This window comes from Megascapheus bottae, chromosome 2 (genome assembly GCF_031878675.1).
Source record: "Megascapheus bottae isolate mThoBot1 chromosome 2, mThoBot2.hap1, whole genome shotgun sequence".
NCBI lineage: Eukaryota > Metazoa > Chordata > Mammalia > Rodentia > Geomyidae > Megascapheus > Megascapheus bottae.
This window is the reverse complement of record NC_143510.1, coordinates 74,953,242-74,978,906: the sequence shown is the minus strand read 5'-3', so window position 1 is coordinate 74,978,906 and position 25,665 is coordinate 74,953,242. Positions and strand designations below refer to the sequence as shown.

The 25,665-nt window shown below is 39.2% G+C and overlaps 1 protein-coding gene across 1 annotated transcript; it reads left to right on the top strand.

The window, feature by feature from the left end:
- Positions 1-2,486: 2,486 nt before the first annotated feature.
- Positions 2,487-4,435, top strand: Ccer1 (coiled-coil glutamate rich protein 1). The gene is made up of 2 exons (XM_090328373.1): positions 2,487-2,576; positions 2,779-4,435. The coding sequence occupies exon 2, from the start codon at positions 2,971-2,973 to the stop codon at positions 4,312-4,314; it is 1,344 nt and encodes a 447-aa protein (XP_090184499.1). The 5' UTR covers positions 2,487-2,576; positions 2,779-2,970; the 3' UTR covers positions 4,315-4,435.
- Positions 4,436-25,665: the final 21,230 nt, after the last annotated feature.

Genomic DNA, 25,665 nt, shown 5'->3' with positions numbered 1-25,665 from the left:
GAACCAACCCAGATGCCCCTCAGTAGATGAATGGACCAAGCAGATGTGGCACTTATACACAATGGAATTCTATGCTGCCATCAGAAAGAATGACATCACCCCATTCATAAGAAAATGGAAAGACTTGGAAAAAAATCATATTTAGTGAAGAAAGCCAGACCCAATCGTTTCCCTCATTAGTACACATCTAGGACTCTCAAGCAGATTACAATAGCTCAAACCTGGTCATATAGGATGAGACTAAATGAAAGGATCTGTAGGATATGGAAACAAGAGCTTTATCTTGGGTGATTGTCGTTCTTAATGTACTATGCTATTTCTCTTGTCCTTTTATATATGTTTGCGTATTTGAAATGGGAAAGGGAGTGGGGGAAAAGATTAGAAGATGGGAGGGAAATGGGGACAAAAACATGACTATCAATGTGTGAGAAGTAATGTATGTACTATTTGGTGAATATAACTGTAACCCTTCTATACATTACTTCAATAAAAAAAATGAGAAAATACTGAGGCAAAGACTTTAACAGAGCATAGACAAGTTAAATGAAAACTGTTTTTAGGGCCAGGAGTTTGGCCTAGTGGTTAAAGTGCTTGCCTAGCATGCACAAAGACCCGGGTTCGATTCCTTGGTACCACATATATAGAAAAAGCTGGAAGTGGTGCTGAGGCTCAAGTGGTAGAGCTCTAGCCTTGAGAAAGTCCAAGGACAGTGCTCAGGCCCTGAGCTCAAGCCCAGGACTGGCAAAAAAAAAAAAACTGTTTTTATACAAGACATGTGATCAAAAATGTCACATATAAAATGAATCCATCATTATCTGTAAAATAAAAAAAAAACCAAAGTACAGAATCTAAACTAGCATGGTCAACTTTAAAACTCTCAATTTAAGTCCATAGTGGATGATCAACATGTCTTTCGAGAGACAGATCAAGGCTATCACCAGGCCATTCTGAGTTAAGCAGAACAAGGTTAGACTAACTGTATTTAGGTGGTTACACGGGGGCCTAAGTACGTCAGCCTTCTGTGCTTCGAGTCTTCAGCAAACCACAAGTGCAGTAAACTTGAAGCCAGTGGAATGGACAAGTCCCAAGGCGATTGCTGGAGTCCTGAGCCAGGAAGCCCTGTGCTGGTCTCAATTTTCAGACAGAAACGAATAAATGACCTTCACAAACGTCACTGCTTTCCCGCGTGTGTGGCTCTTCTGTCATTTAAGGGATTCACTCTCCCTGTTCGACTTTGCACAATTGCCCCTCTCCGCAGGGAAGTAACGGCGGAATCTACCTCAGAATTGTTCCTTTAGCTCCAAGCCCTGTATCACTTGGTTGAGTCTTCCACAAAGTGAGACAAGAACAGGACACAGGACACGGGGGTGGGAAAATGCCTATTGTTGCATCAGGCACAAGGTTAGGTGTGTGCTTATACTGTGTACCGTCCCGGTAAGAGCTCTAGACTACTTTTTAAGACGATAAGGATGGGTTACCGCTATGTAGGGGGTATTGGTGCTAAGTACTTTAATGGAGGAACCTAATTCTCTCACAACCCTGTGTGGTGTTGCTATAGAACAAGCACAATGATCATACGGATAAGAGACCTAAGGCTCACGGAGGTGGCAGGCTGGAGATGAAAGTTATAGACTCCATACTCTTAACCACCCTATTAGGAAGGTTCCTATGTGGATCCTGTACGGTCTGTGGAGGACACAGGGAAAAGCCCAAGGCCACGAAGCAAGCCACGGTTTTCTCCCTCGGCAGCAAACCTTCCTTTAACCGATGGAACTCGGTGATGGACCGAGCAGGATTTCCATGTGCATGTGGCACACACGTTGTGCCCAAGGCGAGGGTGGTGATGGTGGTGGTGGTGATACAGAGAATCCTGAAGAGCTCGGTACTGACTGAGGCTGAAGGGTCAGCAGTTCATCCTGGCCTACTCCATGAGACCACCAGGGTGAAGACCACCCCCCCAGGAGGCTTCCAGGATGGACGGGGGAGAGGGAGGCCCTCCTCACCCCCAGTCTACTCGCGCGGGCAGAAAGGCCTGTGCACCAAGTGTGATGGTGTTTCTTGCAGGAGGCGCCGCCGAGGGACCGGGACAGGGGTCAGAAGGCCGAGGCCCAGTGCTCCTGCATCCGCGGGGTGTGCTTTAACTCCTGTTCCCCGCATGGAAGCCGGGATGGGGGGGTGGGTACAGGTCAGTCTCCCACTCCACGGGGCCTCAACCGAAGGCCTCTGCATTCTGGCCGCCCCTCCCCCCCCGGCCTCCAGAGGCTCCCACGTTGCCCGGGATTGGACAACGTACCCCCCCCACCTCCACATCCCAGCCCCGGCCCCCCTCTTCCCGCCCCACCCGTCCAAGACCACGTCACAAGCCCCCTGAGAATGTTCACTGGACACCTAGTTGAGGCCGGAACACCGAGGCCCGGCCATCTCGACTCTGATTGGCTGTCGTCCCGGGCAACCCAGGACGCAGTGGTCACGTGGGGGCCCCCCAGCCGGTATTTAAAGGCTGCCCCGGGCGGGTGCCCACTCAGTCCGGCCAGGACGGCAACGGTGAAGCACCTGGGTTGAGAGGGAGTAGCAAGGTAACCGCGCGCAACCCCCCCGCCTCCCCCAGTCCCCAGCCCGCACCGCCGCCGAGGCCGGGGGTGCGTGGGGCCCGGGAGAGGCTCTCTCTCGCTGCGTGTCGCCCACCAACACCTTCCTCCCGCCTCCACCATCCTTACCCAACCCAACCCACCTGGGCAAGACAGAACCCCCCTTCCTTCTCCCTCCTCGGGTGCGAAGGAGAAAGCGGTTCCGCGGGAAGAGCCAGAGTGAGTGGAGGAGAGACAGACAGACAGACAGAAGGGTCCTCGTGGAAAGAAGAGGCGTGAATCCCAGCAGGGCGACAGGCACGTGGAGGCGCTGGGATCCGGTGGGACTCGAGGACCAGCTTCGAGACCAGGGGGTGGGAGGGAAAGGAAGGCTCCCGGAACCATGACCCAGACCCTCCACAAGAAGGAGGACCCCCTGAACCTGGGCGGCGGCTGGTCGTCGTCCTCCTCCGTCCCCCTGCGCTCCTCCTGGTCATCCTACCACCCGAGACGCAGAGGCGCTCCCCTCTACAAGCGGCGCTACCGCTATGGCCCCAAGCCTGACTTCGAGCCGGCCAGGAAGCAGCCCAAGCCGCCGCCGCCAGCTCCTCCGCACTGCGCGGCCGCCTCGTCGGATCCCTGGTTCCCGCCCCCCGGGGGGCAGCAGCAGCCCTACTGGGCCGTGTGCTCCGACTGGGAGCAGCGCTGCGGGGGCCCCTGGCATCCGCCCCTGGCGGGGTTCCGGAACCCGCTCTGCCCGGTGCAGATGATCCGCGTGTACGGCCTGCACCCTCTCTGCCTCTGCTGTTGCTCCTGCTGGCGCGAGCCCTGGAACCCGGGCTGGATGCGACCTCCCGGCGGCCGGAAGAAGCGCTGGGGTCACCGGGGTCGTGGCGGAGGAGGCGGTGGCGGCGGAGGAGGAGGAGGTGGCGGCGGCGGCGGCGGCCTGCGTCGACACCATCAGGGCCGGGCGTGTCCCCGCAGCAGCCAGCAGGTGGACCTGAGCCAGCTGCTGAGGCCCGTCAACCTGTACGGGTGGCGGGCGCCCGGCATGAGGGCGCCCCGGAACACCACGCAGTTCATCATGAACCAGGTCTACGAGGACATGCGCGAGCAGGAGAAGCTGGAGCACCAGCAGGAGGCGCTGCGGGCGCAGCAGGCCCAGCAGGCCGGGGAGCTGCCTTCCCCACCCGGCTCCCCGCTAGGTAACTACGTGCCCCTTACCGGCGGCGAGGAAGAGAGTCTCTATAGCTTACTGCAGGATCCGTCTCTAGCCTTGAGTCCCGTCCCCGTGGAGGAGAACGAGTCTCCCTTCCTGCCACTGATGGAGGAAGAGAAAGAGGAGAACAATGATGAGTGTGAGCAGGCAGGGTGTGATGGAAAGGAGGAGGAAGAGGAGGAGAGCGAGGTGAGCGAGGAGGAAGGGGAGGAGGAAGAAGCCAGCGGAGAGTCAGAGTCGGAGACAGAGGAGGAGGAAGAGATGGAGGAGGAAGAGGTCCAAGAGACTGAGCAGGGAGAAGAGGAAGAGGAGGAAGTGGAGGAGGAAGGGTTGGAAGAGGAGGGGCTGGAGGAGGAAGAGCAGAGAGAGGAAGATAATCACTTGCCTCTGGAGATGCCTTTATCAATCCTAGTAGGGGCGGAAGAAGAGCGAGATGACTTTATAAACTACTCTTATTTAAACTCAGAGCAAATCATTCCCAAAGTGCCACAGGAAGCGCTGTTTATGCTACAGGACATTAACGATTAAACATCTGCATGGGAATTAAAGAATGGGATGGAACTGATTTTGAGGCTAAAATGGATTGGCAACTTAAAAAAAAAACAAATTCAGAAGTGAGTCCCATTAATAAAACATGTCTATGTGAACCCTTCTTCTTTGGCCATTATAAAATATTTAAAAGTTGGTGTGGATGTGTATGACTGTGGGTGGGGGTGGGGAAGCCTTCAGATACAACTTTATTGGAAATAATTAAAGGCCAAATATTTTATTACTGTAGTTTGAATGTTTTCGTTTTTCTTTCTAGACAATTGAGATTCTTTAAAACTCATGCTGAAAGGAATACAAATTAGCTTATCTACCGAGCTTCAAATCAATTTGATAAACATTCTTAAGCACAAGCAGTAGCAATTGACTGTCTTCCCAACTACTCTTCTAATGGTATTTTAAAACAATTTTTCTAGACTTTTTTTGGTTGTAGATTTCTAGACTTTTTTTGGTTGTAGATTTCCTACAGTCAAAAGAGGCTCAAACTGAGGGCCTCAAACTCCTATGCTCGAGGATGCAGCTAGCTTTCATTTTAGCCACAGCTTCATTTTGGGCTTTTGTTGTTGATGTTGTCGATGAGTCTCCCAGGCCGCCCAGGCCGGCTTTGACCTGTCAGGCACATGATAAAGTGTTCATTTTTAAGGGTTGTATTTGGTTACCCCATCTGCATTGTTGCCCAGGCTGGCTTTGACCCGAGATATTAGGCATCTGACACAGTGTTCATTTTTAAGGGTTGTGTATGGTTACCCCATCTGCAGTGTCTTATGACAATGCTCATCTATATTCCTTGTTCCACAGTGCTATGGATCTTCCTCAGAAGAACATGAAGTTGCTTCTGTGGAACTGGTTATCTGCCATGGCCTCAACAATCCATAATCCATCATGGAGAGGAGTCCCCATGGTCAGAAGTCAGCTCCAAGGTAACTGCAGATCACAGAACATGGCTAAGGTTTTGAAGCCTTGTTCTTGCATTTAATCCTTGCATGCTTTCAGAGGAACTCTATAGTTTTTGCGGAGTGGATTTTTTTTTAAATCAATGAGTAGTTACCTTTTGGGGGTTGAATAACATGCTCCTTAATCTGTCTTTTCTATAAAGGAGATTAAAACAAAAATTATGTGCATGTGTGCCTGTGTGAGCTATTTTTTGATACTATCTAAATGGTTATCTGTGGTAAAATATTTCTTCCTGAGCATTGACTAAAACATTCTAATTGTAGTACCTTTCCAGAATGCTCCCACATGAAGAATTTGAAGGTTTCTTCTCCAAAATTACATCTTTGAACACATCATACTTAGTTTGAACTACCACTTAGTATTTATTACTTGAAGAGAAGACCGATGGCATTATCTTACCTGGGTAAGTGCAACAGCACTTTAATGGCCAGCAAGATGCACAAAGGAAGAAACAACCTCAAATACTGTGGAAAAAGTACATCGCCCATTACAAGTTACAGCAACAAGTAACCAGTGGTACACTAAAAATGCTTTACTTTTTGTAAGACACATACAGCTGACACATCAAAATAGACTAGCCAAATTTGCTACCCATATGACTATTCTAGTGTATATGTAGAGAAAAACCAATATTCTCTTCTTCATGCAGACCAATCCTAAGTCATAACCCATAAACACTATCCTCCCTCAAATGTCTGTGTATTAAGCCCATTCATCTAAGATTTTCATCTAAGATTTTCATTTCCTCACAATCATTTTGGGGTAATTCTAAATCTTGCAAGAAATTCAAACCTAACACATGTCAATTGCCTCTTCATATGCAGAAAATTATTCAAAATTATTCACTAGTCACTAAAAGGATATGAACAATACTTCAGAAGTTTACACTCCACTGTTACTGTCTTGAAATGATGCAAACACTGAATAGCGGTAAGGACACAATGGTGAATCAGGACACAATGGTGAATCAGAATTCCCACTAGACAAATTGATCACTGCCGTTCTGATGAAACACTATGAGGATAAATTAAAGAGTTTCATCCCTGATGCCTACTGTATGAGAAGTGAGAGGATCACTGAGTAAAGAAGAGCATGTGAATTTAGGGATTGAAAGTGGGAGGTTCAGGGGCTGGAGGTAAAGTGCTTGCCTAGCATGCATGAAGACCCAGGTTTGATTCCAGGTATGACATACACAGAAAAAAACAGAAGTGGTGCTGTGGCTCAGACCTTGAGTTCAAGCCCCAAGGACTGGCAAGGAAAAGAGAAGTGGGAAGTCCAAGTCTTACTAGAACAGCCAATTCAATTCCAATTTGAATTGATAAATACAAAATGAAGCTTCATTTGTGTTGAAGGGAGGGCTTGAATTTAGGGTTTGGACACATTCCCTGAACTTCATATTTGTGCTTCCAGCATTTGAATCATTAATTGGAAATAATGGAAACATGAGTCCCATGAAGTGTCTTGCCTTGGGTAGCCTTGAACCACAATCCTCAGATCTCAGCCTCCTGTGTAGTTGGGATTAAAAGTTTGCACCACTGTTGCTTGGATTTTATGGTCCCTTGTAAGGAGAAAGAGATGCCAAGTACTTGGGACTCATCAAAGATTAGAGCAGAACACACAGAAGTCTTTAATGGATTTAATTAAGCAAAAGTGAAATAATTAAGCAAAAGTGACATCTAGAGTTGATTAAAGTAGTCCTTATAAAGCTTAATTATACCTCAAAGGAAACAGACCATAGGTAGCTTGACCAAGCAGTCAAATGGCCAATTTCCACAAATGAGAAAATGTAGTGGTTTGCCTAATAAAGTATCTTCAGAACTAAGACAGTAATTGCTTTCTGTGAGTGGAAAGAAATGTGAGTACTGTTTTACAAAACAGTACCTACAGCACCTACAGATGATGTCGGGAGAATCTCAGCTATCATGAAGTAGCTCAACTGTTACAATGTTTGGAGATGTTTGGAGAAATGTACTCTAATTTTGCCTTCTCTGTATCTCACATCCCCCTTTCAAGGAAACTACATCCTCAATAATCTTACATTTACTCTTACAAAGGAAGAGGGAGAGACTTTTCTGGGGGGGCGCATTATATGGGTGGGGGAGCCAGCCACATAGTAAATGATGGTAGTAGTAATTAATTGGATCCAAGGACTGTGGCTTCAGAGAAAGTGAAGTCTCTTTAACCTGGAAAGTAAGTAGGAATGAAATTCAGCATTTTAGAATGGTTGGGTGAATGAAATTCAGCATGTTTAAACGACAGCATTTTAAAATAATAGGGTGAACAATCATTGCTGCAAAAGTGAGTGCGAGTGCCAGCTGATGCTGTTCTGTGACAATCCTGGGTGACATGTTTCTTCTTCTGTGCAAGTGCCTTTTTCAAGCAGATCTAGTGACTTTATCAAGCAGATCTATTACATTCCTTTGAATCAAGATTTGTTAACCCATGACAGGAAGTTATAGGCAATTCCTGCCAAGGAATGGATCTGGTCTTGTAATGCAGCTAGAATCTTTGCAACTTCCTGCGATGCCTCTGAGAGACTGGAATATATCATGGATACTTAGATGGTTTCTGACACTGGCTTAGAAATCCCTACTAAACTTCCTGAGACAAAGACATGTCCTTCAGGACATGAAGATAGTGAGAAGGGGAAAGTAAGAGGAGGGGCCATCTAAGGTGTATTTCCCAAAAAAAACATTGTGGTCCTCTCCTCCCCCTTCTCCTTCTCTTTTGTTTCCTTCTCGGCCTTTTCCTTTTTCTATTTTTTAGTAAGTTCAAGCTTGAACTCTGGGCCTGGGGACTGTGTTCCTAAGCTTTTAAGTCCCTGAGCTCTTGAGAGTTGTACTTCTGGCTTTTTAATGTGCATCTCAAGGACTGTCTTGCCCAGGCTGGTTTTAGTCATAAAAAGGAAGAGAGTTATTGGAGGAAAAGAAATTGAAAGGGAATTTCAGTGTCAAGTTAGCAAAGCAGGGCAATTGTAAAAAAAAAAAAAAAAAAAAAAAAAAAAGCTTACCAGTCCCTCAAGTTCAGTTATCTGCCACACCTGACACATCTCAAGTGTGTTCTGCTATGGTCTGTTATGGAAGATTGATTACAAGTACCTGGTTTCAATGAAGAAAGAATACAGGGATGAACATACAGAGGAGTCTCATGAAATGAATTAGCCATGTCGAGGGTTTTCGGGGTTAGCTTCAGTACAGTGGATATTACAGTGCTAATTCTGTCCTTCCATGGCTTGAGTACAGGAGATTTTGAAGGCTGCTGCTTCATATTACAGAAGCACTCTGGCTCTTTGCTGTCATTGAGACGCTCTTCACTGCAGTCTCTCCAATTGTAGCTTCACCCCTAAGAGACTTGATCTTTAGTTTTAGAGGTAAGTAGGCCCTTGACTAAAATACATAAACAAGTACACACAGTTTTGGGAAAGAAATTCATTCACTTTAAGTCATTTAAGTCATTTCAAAGGTTGATGGAGAAGACACTGAGAAAAAAAGAAGGACCAAACTGGCATTTCTTTCAGAAAAAGAGCTGGTTTTTTTTTTTTTGTATCGGAAGATTCAAGTTTGATATACATGACTGCTATCTATGATGGGATGCACTTTGTTTCTGACATTTAGATCTTCTGGTATTTTCCTAGTCTAGTGACTGACAGCACTTTGTAACTTGTTTTCAGTACATTTATCTTCACAGTAACAGAGAGGAAATTTTCCAGAGAAAACATTGTCCTCTAAGGATGGCAAATGCACTTACATTGAGAGATCAACTTTGCGCTCTGAAAAGATTTCATAACATTTTATAGTATCTCCAGGGTGAACAAATGCAGCAGTGATTCTGCTAGACACTATGTTGAAAATGAAGTATACAGCTTGTGGGGAAGGGGCTTGGAAGGAGGAAACATCTGGGAGAAAAATGAGGGAAGAAGTGATGCTGTTCAAAAAGAAATGTACTCATTACCTGACTTATGTCAGGTACATCACCTTTAAAATATAAACAAATACACAGGTAAAAAAACCATTGCATTGCAATACCTTTAGTTCCCACTAAAGACAAAAGGCAACCCAGCTATTGCTAGCTATCTCAACCACACAAATCTTGAAAATATGTGATATCAACATCATGTTGTAGTCATTTTTAGGCAAGGAAATTTTAAAACTTTAATTTTAAAAATTAAAATTTTTAATTTTGGCAGCATCATGCAATGATGATACACAGATGATACACGGAGTTATTTCTAACTGATGAATTTATATTAGTGTAAAACAACTGATACTTTCCTTTAATGCTTTAGAATAACTTTGTCCAGAACATGGCTGCCCCTTAGCTAAGGTAATTAATGGTACACAGTGAACTGTGTTCCCTATCAAGCTAAACTGTAAGAGAAGTGAAAAGTAAAAAGATTTGGGCATGAGGAAGAAAGAGTGCAGATGTAATTCTCTGCTCTAAGTTGCCTGCAGCAGGAGCCTTCCTCTGTTTCCCCAACAGTACAGATCCACTATCATTAGGTCTTTTGTGAGAACCAAACCCTTTAGGAATTGGACTTGGGCTATGTATCAGTGTTAGTCTTTATACGCTGAATTGTATTTTGCAGAGTGATGCCTCTTAAATTCTATCCATCTAGACTCATTAGCAAAGCCCAGGAAATCACATCTCATTGCAATTCTACCGCATTCAGGTTATCTAGATATCGTACTTTACCATTGTGAATGAAGCACGGACTTTGAAATACAGTTTGGGCTTGTGGTAAAATTACAAACTCAGCAGTCACTTTCTTTGAAGTTTAAGTGAGAACAACGAAATCTACATCACCTAGGACGTCTAGGAGTATTAAAGCACAGGATTTCCAGAATCTGCTTTGTAACAAGGTCTCTAAATGAGAGGAATGTGCAATATAGACTTGCAAGACCTATGGATTATGGATTAGACTCACTGTACATGATTCCTGGCACTTTAAGGAATAATATAGTTTTTGTGTAATTTTATCACTATTTTTTGTGTAATTCTATCACTCTTTTTTTCTTTTTAATTTTTTATTGTAATTAATAGAAAGGTTACATTATATTTGCCAGATATATTGCTATCCCTTTTCATGTTTTAGTCCCCATTTCCCTCCCCCAACACCTCCCCTCATTTTGCTTTCCCCCTTCCCTATCTGATTTCAAATAAACAAACATATATATATATATATCAGATAACAAGGTAAGATGAGAAATAGCATAGTATATTAAGAACAACAATCACACCTTATATGGCTCTTGTTTCTATATCTTAGAGGTCCTTTCATTTGGCCTCATTCTATGTGGCCTTATGTATCTAGATTTTGCCCCATTGTAAACCTCTGCTAGGAGGTGTGACCTCAGAGATATTACCAGTTTTGACTTCCCATTTTTCTCATCCAAAATATTCACTTTATGATATAGAAATTACATGGTTAAATTTTGCCAAGCATTCAGAGCACACATTCAATAGTTACTAGTTGGAATAGTCAATAATGAGTATTGATATGTGTATTTAAATGTTACTTGTTCTGACTAGAAAAGCTGTAAATATGAAATAGCTTACAATAATTAACAAAGTGATCCTGTCCTGATCTCTGCAGGATAACTGTAATCAGATGTACTACCTTAATCTTCACATGCATATGATACTAGAGATGATGAGAACCAATAAAATGCTCAGATCTGAACTCATCCTGAAATAAGATCCCTGTCTTTTATGACCTAGGACCTTTCTTTTGCCTGTAGGTCAATGATTTTCCCTCATTCTAATGCAAACAGCTCTTCCCTATATAAGAATATACTAGAATACTCTGGTTTTTCAAAACACCAATAAAGATATAGTATATTTATAAACTGCTTTGTTAAGTGGCAATTCCTTTGTAAAACTACTTAAAGATCATAAAAAAGAAAAAGGAACTAAAAAACACATGACTGTTCTAGTTGAAGAAATAGGGGCCGGGAGTTTAGCCTAGTGGTAGAGTGCTTGCCTAACATGCACAAAGACCTGGGTTCAATTCCTTGGTACCACATACACAGAAAAAAGCCAAAATGGTGCTATGGCTCAAGTGGTAGAGCTCTAGCCTTGAGAAATCCCAAGGGCAGCGCCAGGCCCTGAGTTCAAAGCCCAGGACTGGCAAAATAAAATAATTTGTAGTTAAAAGTTTATGTAAGCCATAGGAAGACAAATTAACACATTATCATTTTATATGTACATGTCTCAATACATACATATTTGGTAGGGAAAATAAAATAGTCTATCTGTGGTACATCAGCTATAATTAGGACAAAAGATTTTTTTGTACAAGATTACTTACAATAATTTATAGGTAATTGTATAGATATACTGACTACTACTTATATTATTTTGTTGAAAATGCTGTTTTATGTTACACTAAGACAGCTAAAGCAAAAATGATGTAAATATGTGAAGTATTACTTTTTAAAAAGTCTAGCTATTAAAATATATACATAATATATTAAAATATATGATATATAAAATACATAAAACTTTAAGACCATAGACTGTAGATTTCAAAAATTATTTGAGCTTTCTGAAAGATTCTTAACATATATTACTAACTTAAACATGTAACTCTTTGGGGAATAAATCGTTTTTCTTTTATAAATGGTGGGAAATGTTTTGGAACCTAAGATGCCAATTAGTACTTCAAATCTCTATCTCCATACAGCTTTATCTAAACCACCTATATACCTAAACAAAAAATGTATTTAATCTTAACCTATAGTTGACTAGGATGAAAGTTTGATTTGTTTTGCCAGATCACTAGACTAAAATCATTACTATAGAGGAAGGATGCTTTTGGATACTTTCCAGAGAGTTGAAAGTGATATAGGATCATGATATACTGCTATAAGTCTACACTACTGCAGAGTAGATGGTATTATTGCTCTTCTTCTATGGAGGGGGGAAGGGTGGGTATGGGAGGAGTTTTTCAGGCTAAGGTATTTCTGAAGCAGACTACACTTAAATACTCTCTGGCAATGCCTCAAATGGAGCATGCTTCCCATACAGAATATATTCAGTCCCATTAAAGAATGATTAAGGGTAGACCTTAACTTTCATAGGTTAAACATTTTAGAAAATGACATGCAAGAATTCATGTCTAAATAGGGACACACAGCAGGAGTCCTCCAACAGAAATACCATATCATCGGAAGGATATCTGAGAGGAAGGGTCTGACATTTGAACTCCCCACAAGATGCATGGTTGTAACATGTTTTATAATAGAGGCATGTGGTTCTTTCACTGTGATCACTACTTCTCAGTGCTTCTGTCATTAGCTTCATGTCTCTGTGTCACACTGGTTACATTTGTGCTGCATGAATTCACAAAGATTTTATAAAAGAATGCAATGCAATAAGATATCCTTCATAGTCAGAGACATAATAAAAAATGAATACTACTTTCATGCCCATTTACATTGTCCCTTTGTTCAAATTCTGCTGATAATATTTTAGCACTCTTGGAAAGTAGCTTTGAGTACATTTTTATATCCAAGTCTAGACATATATATTTCTCTTTCAAGTGTGTAGATTGACAGGTATTAGTACTTGTAACTGTAGTTTAAGCTGATATCTCCTGATGGTATCTTCTGACCTCACTCCATATTTGAAATGTTTATGATTGATAATTTTCTATTTATTTAAGTATTTTTTACTAAGAAGATATTTACATGCCCTTTTAGAATCTAGGAATCTATATCTTCTAACTTGTATTTGTCAGTTCACATAAATACCACAATTGAATTATTAAATACTACAACCATAGCCATAATTTTATTCTCCATATAACTGTAGCAATTACTGTTAGCTTTTCAGGCAATAATGGGATTTGAACTCAGAGCCTCGTGGTTATTAAGCACTTGACCATGTATGTCACTCCCACAGTCTTTTCTTTTCTTAGTTTATTTTTTGGATAAAGTTTTACATTTTTTGCCTAAGGCGAAGCTTACCCCAATCATTACACCTCCATGTCCTGTGCGGCTGGGATTAAAAGTATGAGCCACCGTGCCCAGGGGTTTAGTGAGAGTAGCTATTTCTTTCCCCAGACTGCCTTCTACCTATGATCTTCCAACCTCTGTTTCCTACTTTAATATTTTATTGGTTACAGAATTTTCTAGACTGAAAGATTATAATATTGATTTTCAAAGAGAAATGATGACTAATGCAGGTTTGTTATGACTTTGCCTTGAATTTTTTCAATGTTCAAAATATGATAAATATTTATGATAAGTGTTTAAAATATGATAAATAATAATAAAGTTTCACTCTATTTCTCAAACAAATATTTAAGTAGTGAACTTAATATACAATTTCTTTTCTCTCACCTACTGGTTTGCCTTGTAATGCAGAATTTATTCTGCAACATAATATATGGGTGCCACCTAGCGGCCAACATAAAAAATGTGAACTAATAATCAAGTTCTTGATTATTATGATAATGCTGGCACAAAGCTGTCTAATAAGGTATATTATTTATTTAAATGAGTTACTATGTTTGACTTGCCTGTTAAAATATGTGCCTTTCTTTGACCCTTAAAACATGCAGAAAAATATATTAGCCTATAAAAATCCTGGATTCCTGTGGTTATTTTATTCAGTTATAATCTTTTGATATTGCTAAAATATTTTATTGGAAATTATCCCCACAGAAATTTTTGTTGACATTAATGACACTAATTAACATTAGGAGTCTACACTGGTATTATTTTTATTTGGCTTTTTTCATATATTTTTATTGTAATTAATAGAAGGGTTACATGATATTTGCGAGATAGAAGGTGCGTTAATTCCCATACATTGATACCCTTTCACATGTCTTGGTCCCCATTTCCCCCCCCACCCCCACCCCTCATCTTGTTTTCCCCCCTTCCCTATCCAATTTCAAATAACCAAATACAAATATATCTGATATATCAGGTAACAAAGTGTGATACTGTAGCAGTATGAGATAACCAAGGGACAGCAAAAGAGCTGAGAGATAACATAGTACCTTAAGGACAACAATCATTCATTATATGGCTTTTGTTTCTATATCCTAGAGATCCTTTCATTTAACTTCATACATGTATGGCCTTATGTATCAAGGTTTTGCTCTATTGCAAATCTCTGCTAGGAGAGCTCAAGGTTTCTACTGATTATGAGAAAATGGTGATAGCACAAAGGACAATTAACAAGTTTGTGATTTGTATGTTAAAATTTTAAATTCCTTTTTAATGTTTAAAAGAAACGAAAATGAGCATATGTGTTCATTGGCCAATTTCGTTAAGAGCAGAATGTGTGGCAATCACCTCCTGGGACTTGAGCATCATTGCATTTATTAATGGTCACAGTCAGTAATTACACTACAATGTATTAGAGAGGGATACAAAAACCTGCTTGTTTGCTGGTCTCATACCCTGATGATCATTAATTTTTTGTTACTATTGTTTCCAGCCCTTTCCAGATGCCTAGCTACTGCTCTGAGATCATTAATCAGTACTAAGGATAAACTCTGCCTTAACCACCCAGGCAGTCTCTGTATTCCAACCAGCTTTGTAGTGCATTCACTAATTACAACAGAACATCTCTAGAAAGAACAGACATTTTTGCAGTCTACTTCCTTAACAGTCATAAGCCTTTGTGAAGTGACACTTAGCATGTCTGGGATTCATTGTGTCTAGAAATAACTGTAGGGCAAAGAATAGCTCATCATCTCTTTCCAGTGGGGAGTGTTGCTTTCAATGATGACAATGCTTATGAAAATTAAATAACATTAAAAAATGGTTTCTGAATGGTGAGTGACAGGGAATTCTAATCAAGCACCAGTATATACTGACCCCATTACCAGTAGTTAGCACATTGAAGACATCTCATGAACTCTACAGACTTGTGCAATTGCCATGCCCTTATATATAGACGGATTGTCACAGCAAATGAATACAAATTGTTGGTGGCTTTGGTTTCACAATCTTGGTGATTGCCAGGCCACAGAATCACCCTAGAGACAGACAAGCTATCTTTAAATTGCCACAGTACTTTTTCCCTCAAGAGAGCCCCTGAAAACTTGTTTTAAGGTTATTGTGTTATTCTACAATTTAAATCACCCCGTTTACAAATTTAACACAACACTTATCACCTACTTTGTTCTATGCTTGCTTTTTCTGTACTTTTATCTGGGGCCAGGATTTTTAGTGGACACAGATTTTTAATTAATAAATAAAATCCTCTAGATTATAACTATTGAATAGATTGCCCTCAGTATTAGCAGTAATAGTAGCTAAGTTGTTTTATTAACTAATAATCTGTCCCGATTATTCAAGAACTTAACTTTGAGTCATACTGTGTATTGTGTCCTAGAATAATATTGACTCCTTGAAAAATACTGAATCTCTACTTATTGATGTCTTAAGGTATCCTTAACAGTTAATTTATAGGATGGGTATTTTTTTTTATCTTTATTGGTCATGGAGCTTGAACTCAGGGCCTAGGACCTGTCCCTGAGCTGAATCTTCAGCTCAAGATTAGCACTCTTCCACTTGAGCCCTAGCACCCTTTCAGTTTTCTGGGGGTTAACTGGAGATAAGAGTCCCACAGACTATTCCTACCTGGACTGGATTCAAACTGTGATCCTCAGATCACAGAAAAATGATCCAACGGACCTTGGCTGATGGGATGTTTCAAAAATAGAAAGACAGCATCCCAGTACACCATTTGAAGAGTTTTTCCTCAGTAGTAAAGTGATTTCCTAGCAAATGGGAAAAAAAATCAAGGCCAAGCCTCTGGGTTCAATCCCCAACATAAAACAAAGTAATAAAATGGGGGGGAAAACAGAACGAAAAAAGGAGTAGTAGTCATTTCTCATGAGACAGGAAAATATAATGAAGAATCAGTCATTGTACTGAATGGGAATAGGAAATATGGGTTAGACTTAGGGGTAAGAAATTAGCTAGAGATGGCATTAAGTGAAATAAAACATGTTTGTCACTAAAGCTACCATCACATCTAGTGTCAATTATGGGCAATAAACAGATTTGAAAGTTCAGCATACTTAAAACTCTTGCTTTCTTCAGAAGCTTGTGGTCAATAGCATGTACTCATTCTATTGTAAACATCTTACCATGACCTTGCTGCTCTTTTAGCTTAAGGTGTTAAATTTTAAGTCAACCATTAGATGTTACCTTCATGGAGAGACAGGAGGCAATTGATTCCCACTGAACATATTATCATGGCTTAGTTTAGCCAGTGTAACAGAAGTGTTGACTGTAGGGTCTATAGAGGATGGAGCCAGATAACAACATGATGGGCATCTAAGGTGCTTGATGCTGTGCTGAAAGAAAGAAGATGTGTGGTCTACATAACATTCACAAGGAAGACTCAGTCAAATTTTTCTAGAATCCTATAACCCCAGAATAATTCACAATTCAGAAAATTTCAGCAAGTTTACAGCACCTTTTTGGATCTTATGTAGACCGCTATGTAATTTAACCAGTTTTACCAATGACCAAATGTCAATTTTATTTATCTATGCCCATAACCCAAGAACCATGAATGAAGTAATCAGTGATTCACACCCATTTTCTATACACATACAAGTGTATGTGGCTAAACATCTAGTGAGCCACTCAGTACTGATTATTTGGAAATAACGAAGGTAACAATACCAAAGAGTAGCAGCTAGTCATTCTACAGTAGAGTCTTCTATTTGTGCATGACAGTAGTGTGTCTGATAAACACACAGACTGGTGCCAGAACTAACTCAGAGATCTGTGGATTCCTTGGCATATCCACTGGGTTTTGTGTCTCTACTAAATGTCAGGTATTTTTTTAAATATTATAGATATATCTAGAGATTATATCTACAGACTATAATAAAATATTTAATTACCCATTATTGAACACCAGTTAATTAAAACAATGATCAACTATTACCCCAGAAATACCATGACCAACTAATACCCCAGAAGTACCTGTGTATATAACATAGGCCCTAGTTAGGATCTTACTATCTAGTAGAGATGGTAGAGGATGAATAGGAAGGCACAAAACAATATGATAATTGATCTATAATTTTTATAATACTATAATGTATTTTCAAATAATTGATAAAGTAATTTTCTCCCTACTTAGAATTTTGTTCTCCATATTTCTTGATGTACTAAAAATTCATAATACAGAAGCATCTGATTAGCCTGAAATAATTATCTTCAGAGTATATCATTTCCTTTAAAAAATTTAAAAATTAGAGCTTCAGAGAAAAATTCAATTTTGAGATTCATAACATTTTTCAGTCAGGAAATTCAATTTTTGTATCATATAAATAATTTAAAATTAGATAAGTGTTTGTCCCTTAAATGAACTTTCCTACATGACAGTAGATAAAGACTAGCGTATGAATTAAATTTCATGATAAATATGCCTTGAGAAAGTACGATTCTGTAAGACATTTATCAGAAACATCAGAAATTGAAACATAGATTTTTTTTAAAATAAATCTGTTATTTTACATTTTTTCTTTTTTGGAAGTATAGTTTAAAATTCCAAGGAACAAACAAAATGAGTATAAAAAGAAATATTTTTGCCAAATTTCAGGATTTCAAACCTGGTTCATAAAATAGTTATCTAAAAATTTTAAATTTGTTACATAAATGTTTTGTCATTACAATATACATAGAAATCAAACACTAATAAAAAGCTGTATGCGTCTGATATTAATAATTGGATAAAGATGATTACAAAACACTTGCAGGACCTACGAGGCATTCTATATTCCCCAAGTGATTTCATTCATTTTCTGAGAGTTTGCCTGTTTTTCTTCTTACATACATTATTGGGTATTAAGAAGCCAAGTGCGGTGCATTGCAGATATTGCATTGACTGTGAATTTCCCATAGGTGGCAACATTTTCCAAGAAGCTGTGGCTTGTCAATCTAAGAATTGAGCTGCTCTAGCCAGGTGTGTGTGTGTGTGTGTGTGTGTGTGTGTGTGTGTGTGTGTGTGTGTGTGTGTGTGTGTGTAAGAGAGAGAGAGAGAGAGAGACAGAGAGAGAGCGAGAAAGAGAAAGAGAGGAACTAACAACTTTGAGATATGATTTGAAAGCCTCTTCTCAAAATCTTCCAAACTGCAGGGGTTTAAAATTTAAATACACGTTTGAGAAAAGTTATTTCCAAAGCATTGAAGGTCAAAGGTTTTGTTAATTATGAAAAAGGATGTGAAAAACCACATTCAAATGTTAAGTTTCTGGACTGATTTCCATAAGTCTTTTTCTAAAACATTTATGATGTTATTTAAGGAAAGGAAAACCTTTATTGGTCTCTTTTAATTAACTTTTGTTTTTTGTAGTTTTTTTTAAGGTTGTCCAGCTGCATTGTGGTAAACTTTCATGTGAACAAATCCGCAGGTAAATAAAAAGTAGTAGCCAGATAGGCTAGATAGCCACTTACATTTTTACTTCTTTTCATACTATATAGAAACAAAAGAAGACACCATTTTATTAAAAAAATAGACAATGTAGATATAAGAGAATAATATAGAATGAAAACCAGTATAAAACTCCAAAAAACAAAACAAAACAAAAAAACCCTCTTCTTCCAGTCTCCATTCTTTAACATATCAATCTCCTTAAAATTGCACATACACTTGGCATGTGAACATATAAACCTAGCATTCTCTCCCCTTTGGAGGTAATTCTTTGGCTTTGTTTTTAAACATTTCCATTGGTATACTCTAAGGCCTTAACATTCAAGAAATGGGAGCTAATCATCATGAAACAAGAATGGAGATCTCTCCTAAACCCTGTCTGAGAGTAATTAGAATCATCCTACAACCCTTCAGAAACCGAGATATTGAATTAAAGTAACAAGGCAAGATAGCAAAGCACTGGGAATGCTCACATCAATTATGTAGTGCTGTCGCGCTCAACACAGGAATTGCAAAAATTCCCATATTATAGATAACCCTAAAAGAAAATGTTTTCAGAGTTGAAAGTAAAAATAAGATCATGGAAAAAACCAGGACCAAAAGGTTTCTTTTTCCTGTAATCAGTATGTTTGGGGGGTTATAGGCAGCTTTTTAAAGATACCCAAACTGTCTGCATTGTCATACTTGGCCTTTCTATCAATTCACTTATAGCATGAAGCAACCACACTCAATGTTAAGAGCTGTTTCAAAACTGAAGTGAACTATATATAGCCTTTGGGGATGGATTTATTGAGCCAATTCGTAAGAACGTGTCTACATCTTGATTGGTTTAGCACAGTGGTAGAGTACTTGCCAATATGCATGAAGACCCGGGTTTGATTCCTCGGTACCACATACATAGAAAAAAGCCATAGGTAGAAAAAATAGCCTTGAGAAAGCCCAAGGACAGTGTCCAGGCCTTGAGTTCAAGGCCCAGGACTGGCAAAAAATATTACTCTATTCTACCCCCTACAGAGACTGATTTAACTTTGGAGGGGACAGAGACTCTTGGGGTCTCTTTTGAGTATTTTGACCTATGCATTAGTTTATGCTTCAGAAAATTTTCAGTTGGTTTCATATGCTTTATTAGTATTACCATATTTCCAAATTTTACATGCACACATAAGAAATATTCTAGAAATTTGAGGCTGAGGAGGACAGGCAGGGAAGAAGATTCTTCATCCTGCCAACTATCCATACAAGCCTGCTGCACGTTTTTCTTTGGCTTCACTGAAGCTGTCAGACCATTCAACACTCACTGATCTTTTTCCTTTGCCAATTTTTTGGGCTTCATTATAATCAGTGATATGTCTAACTTTCATGATCTATTACTGGGATCATTTTCTTAAAATACATCGTCTATCCTTTTCTCTTGGAAACATACTAAAAAACTGCAGATGCTAGGTCCAAGAATGATAAACAGCAAACATCATGTGCTTAACAGAACTATCAAATCAAACGGTCTCAGTGTAGCAATGATGAGAACCTCACTACATACAAGGAACAAGGATTACTACATTTTATTAATCTGTTCATATCTCGTAAGCTAGAATTTGTGATTCTCAAACTGTAGTATGTTAAAATGTCATGCAGTGATCTTAAGATGTCTGGGTTCTACCTTAGAATTCTGACTTGGAAGGGTTTGCATGTAAGAAAGGAATCTGCTAGTTAAACACTCTGTAGATGATTTTGAAAGAAACCTTATCACTGTTGTTTTATTAGTTCTTTACACAGATTTCCAGGGTGGAGGGGAGATTGTCTAGGAGAAAGCAGCTTGGTAAAACTGTATCATGCTTGTGGGACTATGACAGTCCCATCAATATCGTCATTTCCTAAGCAAAATAGAAATTACCTGTGACCCAAACCAAACTGCTCTTGAAAATGAAATCATAAATATATCAACTCTTCTAGAAAATTAGAAACAAAAGGTTTTCTTGAAGTTATTGCTACAACTTGAATGTACAGCAATGACAATGAAAAGTTCAAAGCTTTCCTTTTCTATTGTTTATAAACATATTTTGACCACCGTTCAAGTCAATGAAAATTTTCTAATGAGCAATAGAACCAATAAACTGTTGTAATACTTCTAATTCTGAACATGAAGGAGAAATGCACAGGCATTGGGCTCTGCTTAGTTATTCACATAATCATTTGAAGTTAGAAGATTATAAATCTCATTGGTGTTAGAAGATTATAAATCTTATTACAATAATATCTTACACAAAAAATGTCATGAAGAATATTTTTTTTAAGTCAATGACTGAAACAACTCTTATTTTTTGTCTGTCTTGTAAGCAGTGTTGCCTTTGCAAGTCTGGCATCTTACCATATGCATTAGGGACTTTCATTCTTTCATGATTTCCTATATTTGCATGCTCACCAGATTTAACTGCACTCATATTATTCCAGAGTCCGCCATGTGCCCAAGGAACCTCTGAAATGTTATATTTCACTCCTTATTCCCTTATGTCAGTGGTTGCTTTATTAGACATAGACAGCTGGGAGAGCATATGTTTCTTTAAAGGAAACCTTTAAAATTTGAAATTTGGAGAGCACATTAAAAAAAAATATCCACCAGGGTAAATTTTATTTCTTATGAGATTTGGGTATCTAGAAGAAATCAGAAGTCAATAAAAGCCCTCACTCTACATTTGAAAGATATTGATTTAGGAGTTCAATCCAGAGATGTTTCCATTAAATTAAAATAATTTATATATTTATCATTGTAATGGAGTTGTATAAGGGACTTTCAGAAGCCGGGCATGGTGGCTCAAGTTTGTAATCCTAGCTACTCAGGAGGCTGAGATCAGAGGATCATGGCCCACAGCCAGCCTGGGCACTGAAGTCCATGAGACTCATCTCCAATTATCCACTACAATACCGAAATTGTGGCTGTGGCTCCAGGGGAAGGGCAGTAGCCTTGAGCTGAAGAGCTCAGGGACAAAGCCCAGGCCCAGACTTCAAGACCCACTACAACAACAACAAAAAGGCTTTCAGCTCAACATATAGATTTATAGGCACAATGCAACTCTCCCCCCTATCTATTCCAAATTCTATGAATCTCAAGTTTCTTGGTTCTGCACACACACACACACACACACACACACACACACACACACACACACACATCAGATGTTATTAGTGCATTTGTTCCCCTCTCCTTAAGTTTCATTAACATTTCTTTCTGCTCCTGGTCCTGTGCCCTGAACTCTGGGGGCCTGGGTACTAGCCTTCAGCTCCTTTTGCTCAAGAATAGCATTCTACCATTTTGAGCCACAGCTCTACTTGTGGCTTTTGACTGAGGAGTTGGAGATAAGACTGAATAGCTTGGATTACAGGTATTAGCTAGGTGCACCCAACTAAATTTCATTAGCTTTTGAAGCAATTTAATGTAAATCATTCTTAATATCTAACACATATTTTCTTTTCTTAAACTGAAGTAATTGTTCTCCTTCCTTTTAAAGCATGATTTTTAGGGCCACATAAATAAACTAACAAAAGTAAAGCCATGCTGAAAAAAGCTGGAGACAGGAGAAGAAGAATTGTTAGACATTCATTGTGCTCCAGATACAATGCTGAACACATCTTATATTTCCTAGTTAATCTCAGAATCTGCACAGTAGAATGCAGCAGCTATCTGTATTTTGAAGAAATGACACAAAGGTTCTGGGAAATTAAGTAGTTTACTTAAGGCCGAATAGTAAATTATGGGGTGTTAGTTGTCAATTTCTGTTGTTTATTTTCCAGATACATGTAGACTTAACTACTTTTTCCTCTTTCATCTTTGACAGAACTTATCACCTGATATGGAAAAATCCAACTTTTACTCTACTTTTACTTTGTCTCCCCATACAGGTTGTCTGTTAACCCATAAGAGGGAGCTTTTAATACTGTTAGCCCATTCACAACTTTCCTCAAAACTGTCAGATATGTTTCTAATTCATTCAAAATGTCTGAGCCCTTAATGTATTAAATAGGCCCTTTTCTATCTTTGATACTGTTTTCTACTTTCATAGCATACCCTTCTACCGCTTGCCATTAGACTCATTACAGTGCCTCACACGGGCAGGAATGCTTCCTTTCTCTTGGAGTTCTTGCATGCAGCTGTTTCCTTCCAAAGAACCTCCTTTAGAGGCTCTCCTGTATCTTCTCAACTCTTCCAAATTTGCTTAAAAATCACTTCTCCCCATGAAACTTTACCTACCTTTGTGCCATACCTAGTTCTCCCTATTGCTTGGACCTCCCTCTCTTCTTTTTTATTTTTCTCCTTACAAAGAAAAGAATACAAATTAAAAAGCAATCGTGAGTCAAAGATACATATTAGAATTCCCACCCTTCCTCTTAAGTCCTGTGACTCAGAACAAATAACAACCAATTTTCCTTATCGAGGAGAGAGATGGTAGTAAGAGCAGCTTTCTCTGTGAATTACCTGAGAATGAGACACAGTATTCAAATCCCTCTATCTAGGGAGGATTTAAGTCCTTAACAGAAGCTATAAAATAACTACTTTTGTTACTAGATATGCAAGAGATTCAATCCACTTTGTTATAGTAATATTTTTTCCTAGTAATTTGGCTTAAATCTATGACCAAGAAAATGAAAAGAGTATATAAATTGAGGCATTTTTTTTATCATCCTTAGGGAAGTACTTAAATGCAGAAGTGAAAATTTTAGGCATTGTCATGACAGGGATGGGCTAGATTTTTAAAAAGATGCCTCTAGTCATAGACTTCTAAACCAGAAGATACTCTTAGTGCAACGTAACAGCAGGCGTTAGAATTCCCCGAAAGCTGTTAAAAGGCCCACAGACCCCATCCTAATGTCTAGGCAAAGCTTTTAAGCAGCTTAGAGTAGTTACTCAAATGGTTATAATGTCTTATGGACACAGGGTTGCTTCAAGATCTCACACTGGAGATTGTTATAGTGCTTTCTCACTTATTAAAATTGAGATTCTACTTTAAAATGCTTTAATCTATCTGTAGAACTGTAGAACTACTGATCTCTGTTCTTTGAGCCTCAATTTAAATATGTTAATTAATCAAAGACTATTTTATTAAGCTTTGGTGCCAAGTAATGGGCTGGGCTTGATGACAAGCTTTAACTCATGATGCTTCTTGGTGCTCTTTGACTTTGCTAGAGACCCCAAATCCCTTTCATCTTTTGTAGCAGTCTTATTTTCATTTGTCTTGATCATCTTTGAGTAAGTTCCAATTCCCCTACAACTTACATCAATACCTCAGGAAAGGCTTATTGCCAAATATGGAAGAAAGATTATTACTTATGATACACTAGTCGAACCATTAATCTATTCCAACACAATGTTAGCTTTTAAGGTAATTGCTTTCTGCTGCTGAATCATCCAGTTTGCATGTAGGAGCTGATGACAAGCCTTTCCCTCTCAGTAACAGAACACACAAAACTTTTCCTTTCTGAGATCAATAGATTGCCCAATGATTCTTCATTGCTTTTCATATAAAGTGTTACATTCTGTTCTAGGATTGAAAAAACTTTTCATTTCCTTACCTAACTGAGTTGAATTCACATCTTTTCCCTTTATTCCTTTCCTGATTCTGTTTACTTCATTTGAACCCAATATTCAACATCTGTTATGAACCAGGCATTAAGTTAGATATGATGTCACTAAATTATAAATACATGATGAAATCATATAGAAGTGACAGAAAATGTGTCCATTTCTAAATGCCAGGCTACAGGAATAGATTAATTCAAAAGGTAGTTCCTTGGTCAGGATGGCTTTCTGGTTTTAGACATTTTGGTAGAGATGATGCTAAACTGAGATTGTATAGATTAAATGGGAATTAAGATAAAATTGTATAGATTAAATGGGAATTAAATGGGAATGAAGATAAAGATAATGCATCCCATAGAGAACAAAGTCAAACTTCTTTTAGGAACCCTTAATGACAAGTATATTAGCAATGCTAAAGACTTTCTTTTTGGGCTGGGAGTTTGGCCTAGTGGTAGAGTGCTTGCCTAGCATGCACGAAGACCATATACTTAGAAAAAGCCAGAAGTGGTGCTGAGGCTCAAGTGGTAGAGTTCTAGCCTTGAGAAAGTACAAGGACAGTCCTCAGGCCTGAGCTTAAGCCCAGGACTGGGGGGAAAAAAAAAAGACTTTCTTTTTTTCTTTTTGTTGGATATAGGGCTTGATACCTCAGTGCCTGGGGGTTGTCCCTGACCCCTTGTGCTCAAGGCTAGTGCTCTACCACTTTGAGCTACAGGTGCACTTCCAATTTTTGAATGGTTAATTGGATATAAGTCTCACAGGGACTTTTCATCCCAGGCTAGTTTCAAATGGCAATCCTCAGCTCTCAGTCTCCTGAGATTACAGGATTACTAGGATTACAGGCATGAGCCACTGGCATTGGATGCTAAAGATTTTCTTCACACTAGTATAAGATGTGAGCTGAAAAATGGTGTGAATCTTACTATATTTTGATCTCACAAAGGAACTAATAAAATAGCATTAATCTTTAAATATTTAGAGGCAGAATTGTGTCTCAAGAAGTATTCATTTGTAAATACTGTATGTTTAAAGTTTTCATGACTTTTGTGGATGGTTTTAGGTACTTGAATGCTGTTCAATGCTTCTAAGTACATCTGGGAAGTAATGTGCTTTCCGGAGAAAATGCTAGTACTGGATAAGCTTTCTTAAAGCAAGAGTTATATGGAGTTGAGCGTGAGCTAATGTCAATGAGTCAACCTTATCCCTCAAATAAGGTGTCTTTTGGACCAGAAATACACATAGCGTAGTTTTTTGTTTTTTTTTTTTACTTTGATTGGTTGCAAAAAAAAAAATACTGTAATCAGATGTTGGCAGAAACCTAGCTTTGAGCACTGGTTCAACATTACCAATTCCATATTTTTGGTAATTTCACTATGTATAATTACCATGAATAATGAGAA